At 39.4% G+C, this 16,839-nt stretch overlaps 1 protein-coding gene across 1 annotated transcript in view; it reads left to right on the forward strand.

Annotated features, from left to right (window-relative positions):
* Positions 1 to 10,998, forward strand: part of alpk3b (alpha-kinase 3b) — an 11,651-nt gene extending 653 nt beyond the window's left edge. The window contains exons 2-14 of the mRNA XM_069174319.1: positions 1 to 200; positions 986 to 1,107; positions 1,324 to 1,441; positions 1,746 to 2,961; positions 4,433 to 6,521; positions 7,153 to 7,300; positions 7,489 to 7,616; positions 7,720 to 7,755; positions 7,862 to 8,136; positions 8,331 to 8,419; positions 8,537 to 8,754; positions 9,817 to 9,865; positions 9,989 to 10,998. The exon at positions 1 to 200 is cut by the window's left edge and continues 20 nt beyond it. Of these exons, the coding sequence (XP_069030420.1) occupies positions 73 to 200; positions 986 to 1,107; positions 1,324 to 1,441; positions 1,746 to 2,961; positions 4,433 to 6,521; positions 7,153 to 7,300; positions 7,489 to 7,616; positions 7,720 to 7,755; positions 7,862 to 8,136; positions 8,331 to 8,419; positions 8,537 to 8,754; positions 9,817 to 9,865; positions 9,989 to 10,304 (4,932 nt within the window). The 5' untranslated portion in view covers positions 1 to 72 and the 3' untranslated portion in view covers positions 10,305 to 10,998. The remainder of the gene's footprint in view (positions 201 to 985; positions 1,108 to 1,323; positions 1,442 to 1,745; positions 2,962 to 4,432; positions 6,522 to 7,152; positions 7,301 to 7,488; positions 7,617 to 7,719; positions 7,756 to 7,861; positions 8,137 to 8,330; positions 8,420 to 8,536; positions 8,755 to 9,816; positions 9,866 to 9,988) is intronic.
* Positions 10,999 to 16,839: the final 5,841 nt, after the last annotated feature.

Here is a 16,839-nt window from a genome sequence, read left to right on the forward strand (position 1 = left end):
TAAGTGACAACAAAAAAAATTTTTCCTTTGGAGAACTTTTACTTTTTCTTGAATTTCTTCACCTGGTGGAAAATGGGTTCACGGAGGACAACAACACACTCCTCTATTGGGAATGGAAGGTCGAGCAATGGGAACGATGTCAGCAGGAGCAGCCGGCCTGGTGGCTGCAGTTATCTCTCTAACGTGAGGCCAGAAAACAGGTACAGTTTCCAGATTAACTCAGGATTATGTCATACTTGTTGAAAACACCTCTGTAGGGACGCATTTGATCTATAATCAATAATTTAAGGTTTTCTTAAAGTGGATAAGGCTTGTTGTTTCTTTGTTTGTTGCCATGGTCACCATAAAGTGCTAATATAGAGCAGAATCCCAACTATGCTCCACGAGGCCTCATTTCATATCAAGCATCCACATTAGCTCATGCTTGCACAGATTTGATCATGGGACAAGGAGTGTTGTCCTCCAGGTCAACCTCCTAATGATACTGTGCATCATGTGATAAGAATAGAAGGATTCTTCTCGCACAATATCAGGCATGTGTTTCTTCAAAGCAGAGTAGTCTCTGGACGTATACTCTCCAAATGTCTACAGTGTATTAATACAAATGCAAAACAAGGATTATCATTCAATAGATAATTTTCTAGCAGTGGAAATGGAAATAGTTTCATGTATTATTAATAACAATTTCCATCAGCCATTTTTGGGGGAAGAAAATCCTGTAAAACTAACAACTTCCCTCTGTGCTGGGTCTCAGGAGCAAAAAAACATTTTGCACTTTTTATTTAATTTGTTATGTCCATCCCATGTGATAGAATTTTTTTTTTTAACTGATTAAAGAGTTAAAAACAAAAAAAGGTAAATATTTTTTTTCCTTTGAGTCTGAAAACTGATCTACAAAAACCAATAATCCAGTCTGTAGAGAATAATAACAAAAAACATATAGACGCAGCTGATTTTTGTGACTGACCTGACCTTTCTTGCACAGGAGCACGCTCTGCAGTGTGATGGCACAACTAACTGAAGAGACGCAGCCGTCCTTTGAGACTACCCTAAAGTCAAAAGCTGTGTCCGAAAATTGCAACGTGAAATTCTCCTGTGTGGTTGAAGGTAAATGCTGCTTCCTCTACAAACACTTAGCAAGACTTTACTCCAGACATTTGTGACAGGACTAAAATACAAAACAAGAAGTATCGTGCTTTTGCTGTCACATTTTAAGAGATGTAAAAGAAAACAGTAATGCTAAAACAGTAAACCGTTCTCAACATAGAAGTTATACTATATTGCCCAAATGTCTTGTTTTATTATTTGTATTTCCTTTACCAGGATACCCTTCCCCTCAGGTCACATGGTATAAGGATGACATGCAGTTGGACAGATACTGTGGACTGCCTAAATATGAAATATTCCGCAATGGACAAAGTCATTCCCTGCACATTTACAAGTAGGTCTATTTAGAGACACTGTTATGAAATCAGACTGTATGTGTTGTACCAAGATACTATTAAGATTAACAAGCCTCTACAAACTCTTTGAAGAAATGTGATTTATCAAAACCTGCACAATTGTACTGCAAATGTCCCAGTGTATTCTTTTAATCTTTCTGCTATGAATAGTACAAAATAAAGACAATGCCTTGACATTGTTCCCCAAAATAATCTCTCTGATAAGAGATTAGCTAACTGAACAGTTTTTTCTTGCGTTTTTGCCAATAACAATTACTTGATATGATTTAAATGTATTCACAGTTGCACTGTGGAAGATGCAGCTATATACCAGGCATCCGCCATCAACACTAAAGGCATTGTGTCCTGCTCTGGGGTTCTGGAGGTGGGAGAAATGAATGAGTTTAAAATCCACCAGCGCTACTTTGCCAAGATCAAACAGAAGGCAGAGAACAGACACAGGGAAGCAGAAGGTAAAGAAAACCAGGAGCCGCTGCGAACCATCAGTCCGGACCGCACACAGAGGAAACGCCGCTCTACAATGGAGACCTTTCTCAGCACGCCAAGCTCCATGGAGGATGAGGGCAGCGAGGACAACCATCACGCTGTGGCTCTGGAGAAGGAGGCCAGGTTACAGGAGCCCACTGTGGAGGAAGCTGAGGAAAAGCCAGCCCCTGTCACTAATAGAGCAGTGTCTGCTATCACCAGTGGGCAGGCCATCAATGACAATGGCAGTAAGAGCGGTACATACATATATGACTCCACTCAGAAGATTTTCACTGCACACCAACCAAAAACACCCTCTGTCAAGAAGAAGATTAAAATTTCCAGCAGTGCAAAAGTTGCAAAAGCCAACACTCTGGGAGACAGGGTGATTGGAGAGAGAAGGGCAAAAGAAGAGAGTTCACCCTCTGTAGCTCCGGCCTGCACAGAGGAAATGCAGTCTACAGGGAGTTCAGAGGAGGTTATGGAAGTAGAGAACTTTGTTAAGTCATCAGTTGCAGACACACACTCAAGAAGGATGATAGGAGAACATCAGAAATCAGAGGAAGCAGTGCTTGCTGAAAGGCCGTCAAAAGATGAGAAAGACCAGCGCACTGCCTCACTACCACCTGCTGCTCATACTTTTACAAGTCGTACTGTGTCTGGAAATGAGGGTAAAAAAGCTGCAAAACATGAGAAGCAAGCTGGAAGCAAAGATTCAGCAGAAACTTTGGGAATTCCTTACGTTATTTCAACACCACCACGGTCAAGTGTTGCACCAACACTCCAACCCATATCAAAGGAGGGCATTCATACATCAAAACATGTTACAGCCATGGATGTTGACGTGAAGTCAAAGTCTTCCTCTGATGAATCTTTAGCGCACAGACACAGTAAGTCAGTGGATACACCGTGTGACAGCAGGACTGTTTTGCATCAACATCCATGTGAACCGGCTGGAGATCAGCTGTCTGAGAAGGAAACGAGCTCTTGCCAAAAAAAGGCGTCTGTGTCCCGGCCAGACCCGCCGAGTGAGGTGAGCGACCCTTTTCGCATGAGCTCATGAGTGCTTTGTGCTGCCAACACAGCACAAGCATCCTGGAGTTATTTATAGCTTTTACAAGTATGCTGTGCTGGTAGACAAGAATGAACTGACGCACATGTTGACAGTTGCAGCAGGTATCGTGATGGATAATGTAAGTTTGAAGGTCTGAAAGTAGGCCTTTGTGGCATCTTTAAGGACTGAAAACTAGAATTCTATCCTACGTTAAAATAAGGGTTTGAATTTTTTTTAAATATACTTTTGGTTTCTTGCTAAGAGTTATATGAGAAGATTAAAACACTCATGTCTGTTCATTAAATATAAAGCTACAGTTAGCTTAGATAAGCACAAAGACTGGAAACAGGTAGAAACAGCTCGCTGGGCTCTGTCAAAAGGTAATGATAGATAAGTGTATAAAAAATTATAAGACATTCTCAGCTTGTTTTTTAATAGGAGGGCAGCAGAGTTGCTATGGATGGTCATTTGATAACATCGTCAAGTGTCACTCATTTTGCTACTAGATGACTGTCAGTCTCTCTACACTGCTTTATGTAATAACCTCATCGGCATGGCTGGATACTGACAACAGTGAGAGATGAGACAAAACACAGCATGCACCACTTTAAATAATTTGCATTCCTTTCCGGCCACCCTTACATGTAAAATAGCAACCTCCCTTGTGAATAGACCTCCCCATGTCAGACTTAGAAGGAGAGGAGGGGAAGTAAGGAGAAACTAGCCGAAATGGGATGTGGCATGTGTTTTGACCGTATAATATATTATTTTAAAAGCTTAATATTTTAAAGTCAACTCTGAGGTTTCTTTTTGAGGCACGATATAAGCCAAAAGAATGGACCTTGGACTATAATATGGGTTAGCTAATCTATGATGCAATGACGTGACACAGGGAGACTAATTTAAAAAGGGACTGAGCTCAAAACAGACTTTATGGGGCTGTGACACTCATCAAACATGCTTGTATGGTGCAGGAATCTCGTGTTCCTCCCTTATGTTTTACTATATGATTTTTTTACTAATGAGCAATAGGACTCAAAGAATGCTTGCTGGACAATGTGTTAGTTGTATTTTCTAACAGGTTTTAGTCAATGTGCTGCAGTTGGATTTGAAAGGACTGACATGATATATTTGAGTAGATTTCCCTTTAATCTATTAGCAGGAATACAAATACTAATGTGGCAAGAATTCAATCTTTTGCAGCTTTTGCATCTTTTCAAATGAATGTGTCTTACGTTGGCAATAGAGTAGGTTAAAGTACTAACGATACCTGTTTTCTAGTTCTTAAAAGTATTTTTGCTCTAAGGTCTTCCCATTCCTTTCTCTGTTTGTTGCTGGTTACGCTGTTGCTGTTTTTAAAAATGCATGTGTTTATCCATGTGCAGCATAGTTAGGGATAAGGGAATAAGTATTTACAGCATGGCAACCTTTGCTTGTATTATGTCCCAAGGTTACACAGGCCCATACGAAGATGAACAGGGATGATGCACCTGTCGGCCCTGAGCTACCACCAGACCGGTGCACGTTCGGCTCTCAACTGCCACAAAAGACTCAGATAGAGAGGAAGACCCTGACGGATGACATCAAGACCTCTTCTTTGTGCAGTGGTCCTCAAGCAGCCATTGACAACATGACACAGATCACATGGGATCATTCCAGGAACTCAAATGAAAGCCATACGGTCCTTTTAACACACCTGCAGGGCTTTCCACTCGACAGCCCTGCTGGTGGTGACAACACCCCGAGGTGTAACGTTTCGCCCACCGCCCTGCAAAGCCAAGTTGATACAGCTATAAAAACTGTTGAAGGGACAGAAATACAAGATGATGAGAAGGTAAAGGGTAATACAGTTGATAAGGTATTAGTTCAGGTTGACAGTGTGGCCCCAAATGAGAAGATAGTTGAGATGGAGACTGAAACTGCTACTCAACATATGACTGAGAAAATTGGCACGAGGAATAAAGACAGTAGTGTAATCATTGTGGATGCATTTTATAAAAGAAACGAGAAGAGTGAACCCAAATCTAAAGTGGTGGAGAAACCTTGTTCAGACTTAAATAATCTGATGTCAGATAAAGTTGATAATGCTCTCCCACTCCTATCAAAAACTCCAGAAAACACAAACTCTTTGGAGCAAATCATCGACTTCCTGGAAATTCCAAAACCTGCGACGAAAGTGATATCTATCGCCGAACTCTTGAGGTCACAGATAAAGGCTCTTCATTCCACGCTAGCAAATCCAGTGTCCATCCTACCGACCCATGCTAGTTTATTACCAGATCCGACTTCAACAGCGATAAGTCAGGAGTTAAGCGCTGATGACAGAAAAGGTAATCTGGAAGTGAAAAGGTCAAGGCCTAAGAGGGAAACCAAGATGAGCATTAATGATACTGCACCAACAAGCATAAAGGCAACACTTATGGAGGTTTATCAACAACTAAATAAAACTGATCAGGACCGGACTCAAAATACAACTTCCCCACATGTTCAGGCTTTGCAAGAACCTCTTGTGGTCCCTCCTATTTCTGTCATTGACACTGACACTTCTGTAGACATAACAGGACATGCCAAAAAATATAATGGAAGTGTCATGGACATTGGCCAAGAAACTAAAGCATCAACTCTGGTTCTACCAAATGATTATTCCGTTGTTGGTTGCCTTTCTGGGAGTAAAATTGTCGAACACAATTTTACTTCTTTGACTGCTAAGGACAAACTGACCAATCCAGTCCAATCCATTTCAAACCAATCTGGGACTGTCGATCAGGAATCTGGGTCTCCAATTACAGTGACAGATATGCAGGCCAGTATTCAAAAGCAAAATGTAAATTTCTTGGAGCATGCTAAAGAAGAACCTGTTGAAGGCAAAGACCTGGGATTAATTCCAGAAATTCAACTAACAGGTGAAATTAAAGGGAGGATTACAGAAATGAGTTTGTCAACACATGCTGATCAGGGCAAAATGGAGGAACACAATACAAACAGAGTGTTGCAGAGTGTGCAAAAGTTTCCCACTGAAAGTGAATTTAGCTCTGGCACACTAAGGAATAATCCTCAGTTTATCCAGCCAGAGAGCTCTATGGCTGACGAATGTATGAAGTCTGACTCCATAAACAATCCAAGTCCTGAGCCTAGTCCATTGTTGAAGAAAAGAAACTGTGTTTCTCCCATCCCTTCTGCTACTCCACAAGAGCTGGCCTCTGGGGCACGCCGCAAAATCCTAATAACCAAGGCCAAACTGGAGGAGGCTACAGAGGCCACATCACCTGTTGATAACCAGACTCAGAAAAAGGAGGTACCTACGCAGAACAGTGAGCTTTCCACGAGTCCTGTGACCCCTTCTGTGTCTCCAAGCCTGTCTCGACGCTCACCTCTTCTTTGGCCTGCTGGTGAGCAAACCTCTCGAGTAGAAAGGCGTTCTCCACTCCTGAGCAGAAGGAAGATTGCATCAGAAAGTCAAACACCAAACCAGCTGCCCACTGAGGAGATCCATGCTGAGGGGAAATCTGCAGAAAAGGACAAGTACAACCCGTTCAAAGGTAAAACAAAATATATATATCTTAAAATGTTGCTTGAAGACAAAAAATGACAACTATGTGACAAATAAAATGTTTTCCTACTTTGGCTCCACCCTTGTGGTGATATTAAAAAAAAGACCGTGGCAGCAATGCATACTGCTGAAGTTTTCTGAGAGACAGTTTCTTATTGCAAAACTTGGTCTGTAAAGAAAGACACAATACTTTTTGCTCTTTGTAAAGGCAACAGTGTGGAGTTTACAGCAGGGCGTCTTAAAGTAAAACAGCACTCCAGAGGGCAAAAATATTTACAGAAGATCAGTTTTAGGAACTCGTGTTCTGGGGTGAGATCATGAAAGTGTGCTGATAGTTCAGATGTTTAGCTGTCCTGCCTGTACTAGCAGCTGGACACAAATCCATCCTAAGGGCTGTGTTTAGATTCTTACGAACTCATTGCAGATGAAAAATGAAATTTGCTATTTGACACGTGCCCCTTCATTAAGGCATGTCATTAAAAAGTTCTTTTTTTTTCAAAGCAAACCCTGCTATGTAGTTTATATAGAGCAAACATATCAAACTGGATATATTAAGGTTACTTTGCAGAATATAAAAAAGGGGGGACCTTCACCATGTTGTCTATGTTGGATCTCTGCAGCTCCTCAGGTTATCCGTAAAATCAGGGCTGAAACGTTTGCAGATGCCACAGGACACTTGAAGCTGTGGTGCCAGTTCTTCAATGTTCTCAGTGACTCCACGATAAAATGGTACAAAAATGAAGAGGAGATTGCTCAGGTTAAAAGAAAGTAAGTTAACAGAGGAACTTACTTGTAGTATGTTTGTCTACATTATGACACTTAATGGAATATCTGTACAGATATCTGTACTAATATGTATGTAAGATTATAGGAAATCTATTAAATTCTCATAAAATGTTAAAATCAAAAGGTATTCTTATACATTCTGTATTATTATTTTTTTATTTGTGTCTCAGTGCAGGGGATGAAACTCAGGTAAATCTTGCCATAGTTCAGGCATCATGCAAAGACTCTGGTGTTTACGGATGCTCAATCACAAATGAATATGGGACAGACTCAACAGACATCCTACTCAGTGCGGATTGTATGTACTTTTTATTTTTTATTAAAGAAACATACAAGTTTTTCCTTATGTTACTGTGCCTCCGCATGATTTTTTTTCTGTCTTCTCTCTCCCTGTTTTGCAGTCTTGGCTGGCATGTCACGACGTGAGGACCTTGGTGGTAAGATGAGGTTTTACATGTTTAGAGCACAGATATTTTTTTTTTCCTGTGCTTTTCTGACGGCCCTTTTATATATATATATATATATATATTCCTGTGTATGCAGTTGGAGAAGAAATCGAAATGACTCCCCTAATATTCAACAAGGGTGTGGCTGATTCTGGCGTTTGGGGCAACAAATTCTTTGGCCGTATAATGATGAAGGAGTCTCATATTGGAGATGGCTGTTCTCATAAAGTCTGGAGGGCAAAAGTCATTTATGGTCTGGAGCCTGTGTTTGAATCTGGTAACACATGTATCATTAAAGTGCACAGCCCTATTGGCTATGGAGGCAAAGAGGAAAGATGTCTTACAGACAAGAATCTGGATATTGTGAAGCAGGTATGTAAATTATTATTTTTATTTAGCCTCCTTTCATTTGAATGTCACTCAGTAAATTCCAGTATTAAAGTGAATCAGGTGTCATTCCTGCCACCTCTGTAGGATTACTGTGGCACTAATCAAAAGATTGAATAAATAAATTGGTGTTGGTTGAGCTAATCTTTACTGGCTATTCTCCAATCTTCCGCACACAGGAGTGTAAAATTCAGAACCTGGCTCGGGAATACTGCAAAATCTTCTCTGCAGAGGCAAGAGTGAAAGAAAACTTTGGGTCCTTTCTTGAGTGAGTATAATCAGTCTACTCTAAATAAAAAGCTACCATCCTTTGTGTTATCTACAGAACAGCGAGCATTAAACATCTCTAAAAGTCATTTATATTTTGATCATGTTTGTTCTACAGGGTGATTCCAGTCTTTTTAATGTACCGACCAGCAAACACTGTCCCCTATGCCACTGTGGAGACTGATCTGACAGGAGAGTATGAGAAATACTCTGTCCTAGATCACACAGGCAGAATAGACACAAGGACTGGCTCTGAGGTGGGGCAGAAGTGCTGTGCCCTGCAGCACTGGATCTTTCAATGGACCAATGGCAATCTGCTACTCACTCGGCTAGAAGGTAGGCTGACACTTGAATTAAACACAGCAGGATTAAATCTAGACAGGTGTCTTGATGCAGGTATTTCCGTCAGTGCACTTACTTCCGTGTGTGAATTTTAACATTGTAGTGTTGCGTTTGAAAACTTACTGGAAATGAATGCATCACCCACCAAAATATCTGCCTGCTTCATTCGGTCATTTCACTTAAAATGAAGTGTTTTTGTGTCTCCTGTTTCACACACACACACACACACGCACACACACACACACACACACACACGCACACGCACACACACACACACACACACACACACACACACACACACACACACACACACATAAAAGAGTTATATCCAAACAACAGCACAGTGGTATGTACTGACAAATAAACACTGACTGTTGGTGCAGCTGCTGTTTCCTCAGCCACCAGTTTCAGCAGTTTGAAAATAGATTGTTGGTCCATCCTCTTCTGCAACATAATTAACATGGCGACCGAAATGTGGCCACTTACTTAAATTTTTGACCGTTATGAGCACACCATGCAGATAGCAACTTATAGTGCACAGCATGTTACACTCAAAAATAAATAAACCAAAATTAAATATTTCAAAAATACAAAAAAACTTGTGCAGTCCAAATAGCAAGTGCAAGTCTGTAAGCACATGAATTGACACAGTCCAGACTAGACACAATTCACCAGAGGCCAACTTATGTCCTGGTTCATCCCACAACAGAACCTTCACATTTACCAAGCCAAGTATATAAAAGTGTCAGTGAGCATATAAAGCTCAAAATTGGTTGCTGGATTACCAACATTACTATAACTCATAAGGTAAAACACTGCTTGCAATAATTACAAGTGTGAGAGCAGCAAATTTGACCTGATCTACTTTAAATTTGACCTTTGCAACATGTTTATCTAAATGTTAAAGATTTTTTATTTTTATGTATGTTGTGTATTGAGAAAATTTTGGATTTGCAAAATTTATTTTTGGGACGATTTACAGTGCACTTTTTTCAAATCTGTATATATTACCTGAACAACAGAATATTAAAGTAATTGTGTGATGTTATTTTGCAGGTGTTGACACGAAGATCACCAATGTTGGAATTTCAGTCAAATCAACCGGGTTCGTGTATTTGTACTGTTGTTTCTGTAAATTATAGAGTGAAAACCTAATTTTACAGGCAACTTGCATTTATACTGATCATGACACTAAGATTTCGTTTTGCTGTGTTATGTGTCACTGCAGGCATCAAGGTTTAACTGTTGAAGGGAATCCAAAAGTTTTTGAGCACTTTGTCTCTCAACACAAGTGTAACTACTTCTGTGGTCTGCTTGGCCTGAGGTCACTAAAGGTCATGGACTCTTTAACGACCCCAACAAAGCCAAAGGGCTCCAGGAGCCCTTTACTTCAGCGGAAGATGGCTGCTGGCTCCTCCAGCCCTCAGACTGGCAGGAGAGCTGCTGGTAGCCCAAGGATGCCCAGGAAGGCCGAGCAAGACGGCAGCAACACCTCCACGAAACAAAAAACTGCTGATGCTCCCAAAGTGGTCAAGATGGCGTAGAATGAATATCTTTTAATGAGACTTAAGTGATCACATAGAAAGTCCAAGAGGAGCTAGAGGAAAGATAAAAGCCTATAAGTATAAAACCCTACAGACATGAGGAAAGAGCTTTATTAATAGAAAGACTTTACTATCAAATTTCCACCATTCCTTCCCATGATGCCACTTATCGTGGACTGATACCCTCACATGCTGTGGTGAATCTCTATTCTAGCCTGCCTTCATGTTCAAATAGGGCTAAAGCTGTTGTGTAATAAGCGGTAGAGTCTTTCCTGGATTTGTATTCTATCAGTCGAGTACCAGTCACAGATCTCAGGTCAGTGTATCTGAATGTGAGACATTTTGGGCTGAAGTGGCATTATATGTTGTCTCCTGTATGTTTAATATTCATATTCTTTTGTAGTTACCTTTGTCACTTCAAAGAAAAATATAACCTGGATATGCTGTAAGCCTTATGGTCGTATGGTATGTTTTTAAGGCCGGCAGTAATCCAACAGTTTTCTTTCAGGAATGATTCAAGCTGAATGTAGCTTCACATGACACTGTTGTACAGTGGCTGATGGTGCTGTGCTTTTGTATTTTGACCTGACATGTTTACTTACTACTATTACTATTCTCCTTTGCACTGCATTTTTAGAAACTGCACCTTTGAATGCAATTGGCTGTACAATAAAATATATGATTACACCTTGTATGAGACACCGTCAAAGTGCATGACATGTGCTTTTTAAATTCTGAATGTCAGTCTTAATAGAAATTTGCATATGATGGAGTGGGCTGAGTAATGAAAGCCGTCTCACTCAGTCTATCTGACATCATTGCAATCATTATCATATATCATCTGGAAAGATAAGTAAGACTGTTTTATCTCGTTGACTCCTCTTATCTGAGAGGACTGTGTCACATTTCTGTCATCACAGGCAGCCGTTATTTACAACATGGCAGCAGTTGCCAGGTTTCCATATTTGGGCTGACTCTTTAGACAAATTTAAAACTTCAAAACACTTAATCTTTAGCTTTATATTTTCTACATTCACATTCTACGTCACACTATCTGTCACACCTGAGTGAAGCATAAATGTGCAACACAGTGAGCTTGGAATGACAAACGTCACATAAAAACTGATTGGATAAACTGCAAGACGAAAGGCAAAAATACAAAAGATGTGCAAATATGTTAGGAAGGAAAAGTCTATACTAAGATAGCAGCTAATGATAATGGATGGTTTTTTTTTCAGTGTTATGAAACTATAAAATGTGATCTTCTCTCGCTTTATTGTGGCCAGTGTAAAAAAAAAAAAAAGAAAGTTCAATTGACCCATTGCATGTTTAACAACAATACCACTGAGGGGCAAATCAGAGTCCTTCAGTGATATTAGAGAATGAAGTGTTGCACACAACCAGTGTGTGTCTACAGACTGAAAGGCTAACTTCATCATGATAATTATATGTGATTCCCAGTCATTAGTGAGTCATGGCTTATATAAGCGGTGGCCTCACAAACAAGTGTGAACAGTGCTGGAAAGCTAAATCCACACACACAAAAAATAGTTCAATTAGTGTCACTTCTGATGTTGTTTAGTAGCATGAGAGGGATAGAGGTTGTCAACAGAAGAGTAGGATGACAGACTTTGGTGTGAAGTAGCGGATGCTTGTATTTCTCACACGAAACATCTACTGCGTTGGCCGCATGACAAAGCCGCCAGTACAAGAAGCCTTTTCACTGCAGTTTTGATCTTATAAAAGCCCAGTAAGTGCAGCTGTAGAGTGAACCAAAGACACAAGTGAAAAATACCGGCACGTTCCTATAGCCTGTTCATCTACAGGGCAGAACTATAGACAACTAACAGGTTCTTTGTTACGTGCTTATATCATGAAAATGCCCAAAAGGTCCATGTATTATAATATTGAAAAACCTGTAACTCGCCAAAAACAGGGATAATGGAAATAAGAGACTTTCTGGTGTGTTTTGGGAAAAAAGGACATTATGAAACATTGAAAACAAACCTTAATTGTAAATAGAGCAAAACTGACTGGCATCTGGTTCATTAGGGTGATTAATGAATTTATTTCCGGCATGTGTTCACATGACACTGAACTTAGTCGACTCCATTCATTAATTTGTTCATTAGACAGGGATGAAGTGTGACTGAGGTGTGGTAACAACATGGAGAAGACTGGACCGATCATGCAACACAACACTCCTGCCACCTACTGTTAGCTCAATCACCGTGCCATCGAGGAAAGAACAAGACAAGTAACAAACATGTTTACTTGCATTGGTAATTAAATTATGTCTGTTTTTAACTTGATTGAACTCTCATATTAAAGTGAATGTTTAGTTGATGCGGGAACGAAGCGAAGATGATAAAAAGTGTTTTTCAGTGTCACATTTGTTGCTCCAAAATCCTGCAGTTAAAATTGTTGTGCTATTTTAATGCTGAAGATAAACAATATAATAAGTATATAATACCACCACAAAACTAATTCTGATTGAGAAAGATATCTGAAATAGACATTGCTTTGCAACTTAACTAAAATATCAGAAATCTTGAAGTGTTCACTTTTCTATGATCTCTTCACAGTGTATCTTTGTCTGTCTGAGAAATCATATGTGCCTGAGATGAACAACGTCAGAGAATGAGTCCTTATTCCAACTGTTTCCCGCCAGACGTTAATAGAAAAATTATGAGTGAAGTGGAGAAATTACAGAGAAAAGATGCATTGGCACAGCTCCTCATGCTACACTGAGTAGCTCTGACAAAATGCAATAAAATCACTGAGTGATCACAGCCTTAATACCCATGATAAGACGCAGCAAATGAGGGAATTGTTAGTCCTTAACTGTAGAGATTTTGCATGTACATTTAGGTCAAAGTAATTCCCATTCCATTTATTAAGACATAATGTTGAGTTGATGTGAAGATCTTGCACACAGCTGCCAGGTCTTTAGCACATTAAACACATTTGCAGCATTCAGTCTCACATTCGTGCTCATTACGAGACAACATGTAAAAACATGCTCAACACAAAAGATCTTATTTGCATTTCATTTTAATAGTTTTGACAGATAACACAGGCAATAGCAAAGGAAAGGAGAACATTTGGTCTACGTGAGCTGAACAAGGTTATGTCAGTAGTATATTTAAAGAGGAAGTACAGTCCATAAGTTCCCGTTAAAGCAAATAGAAAAAAGACTCAAAGCAGAAACAGAGGATCAAAGGTGTGGTATCTAAGAACCACTTTCTCACAAAGCTGGCTGTGATTCCGACCTCACATTGTTGTACCTGACTGACCTCAATTACCATTGGCGGGTCAGGGTGGTTGTGACCATTTAGCCAGATTTTATGAAAAGGATCACACGTTCTTAAATGCCACAGACTAGCTGGCATTTGAAAAAAGTTTTATCTCCAGTCCTCCAAAAGTCGCAGGCTGCCACTGGTCTCGGTGCCATCGCTGAGTTGACCGTCAGTGCTGCTGAGATAATCTACCATATCACAGTGAGCTTTTGCTGACTATTAAATAATGACATTCTGATGCAAATCTCACATTATTTTCTCTCACAAGAGAACTTAAAGGCTAAACCTGAATACAATCAGTGTTGGCTACATACTGTATACTGCAGAGGAAAAGGAGGTGATTGCAATAATCCGAACACAAAAATTGGTCAATGAAAAAAAATCTGTTAAAAAAACACAATGTTTTACATAAAGTTCCCCGCAGCCACCTTGTGTGACAGCAGGGTGTCATAAATATCTGTAATATCTACAACAACATACACTGGCTATCACCTGGGATCCCCACTTTGTAGAAATATTCATATTCAAGAGTCACAGGCTCTAAACAGCTTCAGCAGGTGTCCTAATTTTTTTTTTTTACAACATCACTCTGTGCCTCTGGTGGGATAAGACTTTATTAGTAGGGCACATATATATCCCCTCACACTACTGCCCTTTGCTCACACAGGGGAGACCTGCAGGAACACTGAGAGAACGATCTGATGGAGTGTAAATACATCACAAACCAACTGTGATATTCAGTTCTGCATAAAACCATTTGTGCTGGCTTTGCTGATTTATGCTTATTTATAAATCTGGATTCAGACAGACAGATTTCAGTAACATGTTGCTCTTGAAGAAATAAGAAAAAAATAACAATATGAGTTTGAAAACTGCTGAATAGCCATTAATGAATAACTGCACTGGGCAGTGTGCGAATTTAACAGCTGTTGTTCTTCCCTGCACGAGAATGTTTTTGCATGAGGCTCTGATTGCTCATGTAACTCAAAGGTTTTGTGGCATGAGTAAATGTTCATAATTTTTCAATGAGGAATCGATCACTTATATTCTAACTCAGGAGAAAATAATGAACAAAGTACACATTCTTACTGTTGATGACCAATGTTGTAAAAAAAAACCTTTAATTATTAATGTACAATAGGCAAAAAATATAAAATGTAGCAGCTAAACTATCTTACATTTTTAAAGTTACGTTTTATTAAGGTACATTTCAGCAGTCTAGCATGACACAAGCCCCGTCATTACTGCTCTATACGCATGTCCCTGATGACACAGTGTCATGGGAAAACCAAACAGTGTTACTGCAACATGTTGTATTAGGGGGAAACAAAATGTTGTGAAATTAAAATGAGCTTTTAAACAGCCAAGAAACACACACAAACACAATTGAATGAGTCACAGAAATGCCAACATCAAACCTGACTTTTAAATGAGGGCTCACACACGTGGCCTGTGAATTACTAATCATCTCTAAAGGCTGAGTCAACATCCAGAGAGCGTTGGTGGGTTTCAAGTGAGTGGTCACCAATTACATTATCTACTCAGTTATATGCACTTCCTTTAGGGAAATTGGACATCGTCTATCATAAAAACAATGAGGTAATAACTTGTGGTCAGGTGCCTGCTGATATTTTTCTTTTTTTATATTTATTTGGATAATTACAATTTTGATTAAGAGAGATGTTAATTAAGGTTGTAGTGGAAAGTAAACTCATGTCATGACTCTGTACTCTGTTTTATTTGCAGAATGAAGTTTACCCACCTTCAACTGCCCATTAATATGTCCTTATAATAATTAAAAGAGATTTTTATTGCTGGTTGTTTGGTTTATGACTCCATCACAATTACTATATTGTTTTGGTTTAGTCTCACTTCTCTTATCGACCTCATTTCTGTCATCAGCAGTCAACAACTGCTAAAACAGATCTGATAAACTCAGTTAAGGGTACCTGCACAAAAAACAAATGTCAGACAAAGTAAGTAAGATACTGGTATCTAAATAAAGCAGAGTATTTAGGAGCTCGGGATAAGATAGCTATATTAGGTGAAGGGGACAGCGACGGAAACAAACAGAAAAGTGAATGTTGAACATACTCTCATCAGGTCCCAAAGGAAAGACTCCAAATAATGCACAAAATTTAAAATATATCATACTACAACATGTTGTGTTATTCTACCTCAGGTGGCCAAGATAAAAAAAAATACAAGATTATTCTTGCTTTAACCTATAAATATGAAATGTTACTGAGGACCAAATGCTTTTGCTGGGTTCATTAGGTTAACAGAACATTTAATCATCTCAGTCAGTAGCTGTATTTATGTGTACAGCCATAGTGGCGGTTGAGGACGAACTGTATCGAGGAGAGTTTTCAACATCTGCAATATCATGCTGCAGATGTTGACCAGGGCTTTGCTGTATGCTGAGGTGTGCTGGTGCAGCAGGCTGAGATCAGCTGACAGTAACATAATTGACAAACTCATGAAAAAGGCCGGCATCCTGGGGCTCGAACTCAATTCTCTGATAGAGCATCATGGACTGATCCTTTCTCAGAGGAACCATCAGCCTTCACACCTTTTCTCTAACTGGACACTGATGAAGATTGTTATCATGTTCTACATCTTACACTTGATCCACAGTTGCCAACTCTTATTCTTACTGCTTTTTTATCTCCTATAGCAGTGTGAGTCGCAAGTATTGTAGCCTACTATGTATAGTAACTCTGATGCACCTTTGTATAGTGCAAGCATATAAAAGATAGTTTTTACATTAAAAAAAATAGCACATTTCAATGCTACGTTTCATATTTAAAAACTATCTTTTATATGCTTTGATTATGGCAAATGACTTTGGGGATAGCTTATTCCCTCATACAGTCACCCGCTTGCTCACTGTGTCACCAAAAAATATCTGACCTTTACTCAAGATCATCTCCACACAATACATGGGCTCTTTTGTGCATCGGTCTAGTCCACTTAAACCGAAAAACTTTCAATTTGGGTAAAAGAGGTATATATCACTCACATACTTTCAACATTTATTCGAACCTGCTCTAAATAAGTACCTATCTACCTATTTATCTATTAAGCTGTTCATCGCTATATAGTGCTAATTCACGTTTAAAATAAATCTTGATCTCAGTTGAATAAATCCCAGCTAAACACAAATGAGCCTCTTTTAATATGTTCCTCTCGTGAATAAACAGCCTCTTGAGTGATCCTAAACCACTCCGGTGCAG

The sequence above is a fragment of the Embiotoca jacksoni genome, unplaced genomic scaffold (assembly GCF_022577435.1).
Source record: "Embiotoca jacksoni isolate LCO1_2020_lvr unplaced genomic scaffold, fEmbJac1.0.p SCAF_6, whole genome shotgun sequence".
Taxonomy (NCBI): Eukaryota; Metazoa; Chordata; class Actinopteri; family Embiotocidae; genus Embiotoca; species Embiotoca jacksoni.